The sequence below is a fragment of the Mustela nivalis genome (assembly GCF_964662115.1).
Source record: "Mustela nivalis genome assembly, chromosome: 3".
NCBI lineage: Eukaryota > Metazoa > Chordata > Mammalia > Carnivora > Mustelidae > Mustela > Mustela nivalis.
The window spans coordinates 175208376-175214051 of record NC_139022.1 but is presented as its reverse complement, the minus strand read 5'-3'; the positions used below and the strand labels follow the sequence as shown (position 1 = coordinate 175214051).

At 51.3% G+C, this 5676-nt stretch overlaps 1 protein-coding gene across 1 annotated transcript; it reads right to left on the bottom strand.

The window, feature by feature from the left end:
• Positions 1–698: 698 nt before the first annotated feature.
• On the bottom strand, positions 699–2349 carry LOC309860976 (uncharacterized protein; the record flags this gene model as incomplete). The annotated part of the gene is made up of 2 exons (XM_082723387.1): positions 699–803; positions 1172–2349. The coding sequence occupies 2 exons, from the start codon at positions 2347–2349 to the stop codon at positions 785–787; spliced, it is 1197 nt and encodes a 398-aa protein (XP_082579513.1). The 3' UTR covers positions 699–784.
• Between the last annotated feature and the right edge of the window lie 3327 nt (positions 2350–5676).

Sequence of the window (5676 nt, the reverse complement as noted above, 5' to 3'; positions counted from 1 at the left end):
TCACCCGTGGTTTCGCAGCCCCAATTGCGACAATAAAAGTGAGCTGCCCCACTACATGAGTGGGTCCATTCCCTGGGTCTGTGAACCCCGGGGCATACATAGAAGGTAAGTGTGCTTAACATACTTCGCTGACTCCAGCCCCCACAGCCTCCCCAAGGGTCTAACCCGAGTCGCCCCCGGGGGGATGGCTGTGAAGGGGGCTTCTGGAGGTCAAAGTAATTTTCTGCGTCCCAGTTGGCTGGGGCTCCAATGGCTAACTTACAGACGTCAGGGTATAAATTAGGCCACCAGGTGTAGGGAGTAGCTGTGTGTGACATGTTCCAAACTACTAAGCCCACACTATTAGTGACTTGCCAAGTCAAAATGGCTGGGGCAAGGGGACTGGAGGCCCCATACCATGGCAGGAGTGTAAATAGCAGAGCAAAGAGAGGAAGTTTCATATTAATTATTGGGGAAACGGGAGTCAGGTTTTCGGCACAGGGTTAGTTTAAGAGGATTGTCCTTACTGCGGTCCACTGTCCAACTGACGTCCTGGTTGGGTCTTCTGATGAGATCTGACAGTGGGTCAACTGGCTTTGCGTGGGTGTGGTGTATCCAGGTTGCTATGCTGTCCACCTTGATGGCTGTAGGGGTAGTCAGGATAACCTAGAAAGGTCCCTTCCAACGAGGTTCGAGGGTCTCGGCTCGGTGTCACCTGACAAGAACCCAATCTCCAGGGTGGAACTGATGGGGAACAGATGGAGGTCCTGTTGCATATAAGTCCCTTAGTCTTGGCCAAATACATTTATGGACTCGTTGTAAAGCTTGGAGGAAGAATAAAAAGGAGTTATCATGATCTGACTGGATAAGGTCAGTTCTGAGTTTAGGTATGATGGGAGGAGGCCTACCATACATGATCTCATAAGGTGTGAACTCCAGCTTATATGGGGTGTTGCATACTCGATACAGAGTGTAGGGGAGCAGAGCCACCCAGTTAGCGCCAGTCTCCATGGTCAATTTAGCAAGGGTCTCTTTTAAGGTTCTGTTCATTCTTTCTACCTGTCCTGAACTCTGGGGTCTATATGCACAATGTAATTTCCAATTAACCCCAAGTATGGAAGCCAGACCCTGACTTACCTTAGAGACGAAGGCTGGCCCATTGTCTGATCCCATCATAACAGGAAAGCCATACCTGGGCAGAATATCTTCGAGTAGTTTCTTTGCCACCACCTGCGCAGTCTCATGCTTGGTTGGAAAAGCCTCAGTCCATCCTGAAAAGGTATCTATAAACACCAGTAAGTACTTATAGCCATATTTCCCAGGCTTTACCTCTGTAAAGTCTATTTCCCAATAGGCTCCCAGCAGGGTTCCCCTCTCTCGGGATCCGGTTATAGAGGAGTGTGGGCAGGCGTTTTGAAGTTGGCAAGCTGCACATCCGGTGGCAATTCTTTCTGATTTTTTAACGACGTTTCTGATAGATAGTTTGGATTGTCGCATAAGGTCCTGTAGCCGTGTGGAACCCAAATGAGTTGTTTGGTGAATTCGCTCTAGAACTTCTTGTCCCATGGCCTCGGGGAGGATGATGTTATTTTTCATATCTCGCCACCAGCCATCCTTAACCTGGGCCATTGGGAGTTTACTCATCCATGCGATGTCTTTTTCAGAGTATTCCGGATGGGGTGGCAGTTCTCGGGGTCCCGGGTTGGGTGGTTGTATTGGTAGCGTCGGGACTTTGCTACAGGCTACTTGGCGAGCAGTCTGATCAGCAAAATTGTTTCCCCTAGAGACTGGATCGCTTGGTTTTTGGTGTCCAGAACAGTGGACTATGGCCAACTTCTTAGGGGCCCAGATGGCTGCTGGTAAGGCCAGAACTTCTTCCTTGTCTTTGATGTCCTTTCCCTCGGCGGTGAGTGATTCCCTCTCCCTATAGATTGCCCCATGGACGTGGGCCGTGGCGAAGGCATATCGGCTGTCTGTATATACAGTCATCCGGAGGCCCTGCCCTAATTTGAGGGCCTGTGTCAGGGCGATTAGCTCGGCTTTTTGCGCTGAGGTGCCCGGAGGCAATGCACCAGCCCAGATAATTTCCGTCTCTGAGGTGACTGCGGCCCCTGCATACCTTTGTCCTTCGTGGACGAAACTGCTGCTGTCAGTGAACCAAATGACTTCAGCGTCTGTCAGGGGATAGTCCTGCAGGTCTTCCCGTAGCCCATTGACCTGGGCTAAGATGTCAATACAGTCATGGAGGGGAGCAGCCAGATCTGGGGCAGGCAGTAGTGATGCGGGGTTTAGGGCCTGAGGGGAAGTATAGACTATCCTCGTAGGATTGAGCAATAGTCCCTGGTAGTGGACCACGTGAGTGTTGCTCATCCATCAGTCAGGGGGCTGTTTGAGGACGCTTTCAATGGCGTGTGGAGTGGTCACTCGTAATTCTTGACCCAGTGACAGTTTATCAGCGTCCTTTACCATCAAGGCGGTGGCTGCTATCATTCGGAGGCAGGGGGACCCTCCTGCTGCTACCGGGTCTAGTTTCTTTGACAGGTATGCTATGGGTCTAGGCCAGGGGCCTAGATGTTGGGTCAACACCGCCTTAGCCACCCCATTATGTTCATCCACATATAGGTGGAATGGTTTGGATACATCCGGCAGTCTTAGCGCCGGGGCTGAAAGGAGGGCCTTTTTCACCTGTTGGAAAGCCCATTCTGCCTCTTCCGTCCACTCAAAGGTCTGCTGAGTTTTAGAGGCTACGTACAGGGGTTTGGCCATCTCAGCGAAGCCCGGTATCCACAATTGACAGTACCCTGCCGTCCCCAAGAATTCTCTTACCTGCCGTGGTGTAGCAGGTCAGGGACTCAGACTTGCAAATTTGGGCCTTTTTCGCTGAGGCCCGGTACCCCAGGTCGCCGAGAGCCTGGAGGAGGTTTTCAATTCCTTGTAGGCAGGCCTGTTGGGAATCTGCAGCTATTAAGAGATCATCTACATATTGCAAGAGTGTTATATCAGGGTTTTGCTTTCTATATTCACTTAAATCCTCGTGGAGGGCCTCATCAAACAGGGTGGGCGAGTTTTTGAATCCTTATGGGAGGCGAGTCCATGTCAACTGTCCACTTATACCTCTCTCAGGGTCTGTCCATTCAAAGGCGAAAAGATCCTGGCTCTTGGGGGCCAAGGGCAAGCTAAAAAAAGCATCCTTTAAGTCAAGAACTGTGTACCATATTCTGGTGGGCCCCAGGGCACTGAGGAGAATATAGGGGTTAGGAACAGTAGGGTGTATGTCCATAACCCGTTTATTAACTTCCCTTAGGTCTTGTACAGGTCGGTAGTCCCCACTATTGGGTTTACGCATCGGTAACAAAGGTGTGTTCCAGGGCGAGTGACAGGGGCGTAGCACACCTGAGTCCAGGAGACATCTAATATGTGGGGTGATGCCCGATTTAGCTTCCATGGGCATGGGGTACTGTTTGACTCGAACGGGGTCAGCCCCAGGCTTTAGCTCTATGAAGAGGGCCGGCCATGCCTCCTGTTTCTGCCCAGGCTTTAGGGAATCGGTGAAGCCAGGACTCCATGTTGAGTTCCTGGGAAGGTGGGGGGGTGGTTTGGTGGAGTAGATGTTCGTCCTCCAAATGCATTGTGAGTATTGATAATGGCAAGGTCTGAGAGCTAGTTACCGTGGAGCCGTCGAGTTGAAAATAAATGTGCGCTCCCATCTTGGTGAGTTAAGTCTCTTCCCAACAGAGGGCAAGGGCTATCAGGGATGATGAGGAATGAATGAGTTACTTCTCCTATACCTAAGTTAACAGTCTGTTGAGTTGTCCAAGGGTACCTTTTAGTCCCAGTGGCTCCCTGGACCCAGGAAAATTTGTCTGAAACTTCTCCATGGGGTCTGGTCAACACTGAATGATGAGCTCCGGTGTCAACCAGAAATTGTACAGGATCCCCTCCACTTGTAGGGTTACCCTGGGCTCGGGGAGGGGATCCGAACCCCGTCCCCTCTATTCTGAATCTCGGGTAACCAGAGTGGGGCTGGGTTTCGTTCCCCACGGTTGCGGTCTACGCTTATTTTGGGGGGGGCAATACGTGCCCAATGTCCTTTTTCTCTACAATATGCACATTGATCTGGGTCCAGATTGCGTTGGAACCCTTGGGCCTTTTGAGGTTCCCTTCGAGGGGTTGATTCTTCCTGGACAAACGCAGTTAGGACTTTGGACATTTCTTTTGTTACTTTGAGTTGCTTATCCTCCGGGCTATCTCGGGCATTATAAACCCATTGTGCAATGCGGAGTAGATCTTGAATCTGTTTGCCCTCTAGGTCCTCTAGTTTCTGTAGTTTGTTTTTAATGTCTGATGCTGCCTGATTTACAAAAGACGTGACTACTGCTGCCTGATTCTCAGGGGCTTCAGGATCCATAGGGGTAAACTGCCTAAAGGCTTCCATTAATCTCTCTAGAAATGCTGCTGGACTCTCTGTCTTACCTTGCAAAACTGCATATACCTTGGCCAAATTGGTGGGCTTGCGGGCAGCAGCTCTGAGACCTGCCATTAGAGTCTGGCGATAAATGAGCAGCCGTCCCCTACCTTTGGCCATGTTGTAGTCCCAGTTGGGCCTAGTTAAAGGGAAACTCGCACTGATGAGGTCTGGATTCACGGTTGGTCTGCCATCATCTCCGGGAACCAGCTTCCTTGCTTCCACCTGGATTCTCTCTCTTTCTTCGGTAGTGAATAGGATACGCAAGAGCTGCTGACAATCATCCCAGGTGGGCTGATGGGTGAACATGATGCTATCTAGAAGGGCTATGAGATCTTTTGGATTATCTGAAAAGCGCGCGTTTTGGGCTTTCCAACTGTAGAGATCACTAGTTGAGAAGGGCCAATATTGGAGTCGGGGATTACCAGTATCATGGGGGGGGGGCAGTCTCTCTAAGGGGCAAAGCCACAGTTGAATCTGCCGGGCGAAATGGATTTTCTCTCTGAGTGCGCTCCCTAGTGTGCCCGGCAGGGCCTTCAGTCCCTCCATGAGCGGCAGGGACTGCAGCAATTGCTTCTCGACCTTCTGCTTCAGGGCCCGGCGCAGCGGCTTCAGCCGGGGCAGGCACAGGGGGAGAAAGTTCAGCCGCTCAGCCAAGTGGAGGCTAGGGGAGGGGTTTGATAAGGGGGCGGATCTAGACTAAGTAAGTCTTGACTATCAGGGAGGACGGGTGGAGGGGGTGCAGATGGGGCACGAGATCCTCGTGCTTCTGTCGGCCTGGCTGCGAGAACCTTGCAGCTTTCTGGGAACAGAAAGGGGGCCAACCAAGGGGCAGGGGTTTCCACAAGATCCTGCCAGACTGTAATGTAAGGGACTTGGTCTGGATGTCCCTCTTTACCTGGGAGATATACCTGAGTCTTAACCTTAAGAATTATGGGGAGGCAAAAAGTGCCTTGGGTGGGCCATCCTACTCCGAAGGTTGGCCATTTGGAGCGACAGAAAGTGCTAAGTCTTGATCTCCGGATATCCAGGCTCAGGTTATTGCCTCTCGCTCCAACATCCTTAAAGTTAGCCAGGAGAAGGGAGAGCGGGGTAATCTGAGTGTGCCCCATTAGACTAGGTTGTTCCCAGATCAAGATAATAGTTGAGACGAAAAGAAAGGCGCCTCGAATAGGCAGAAAGCGACAGAGACACCGGTGTAAGGGGTGCGAGACGCACGAGCAAGTGAGGAA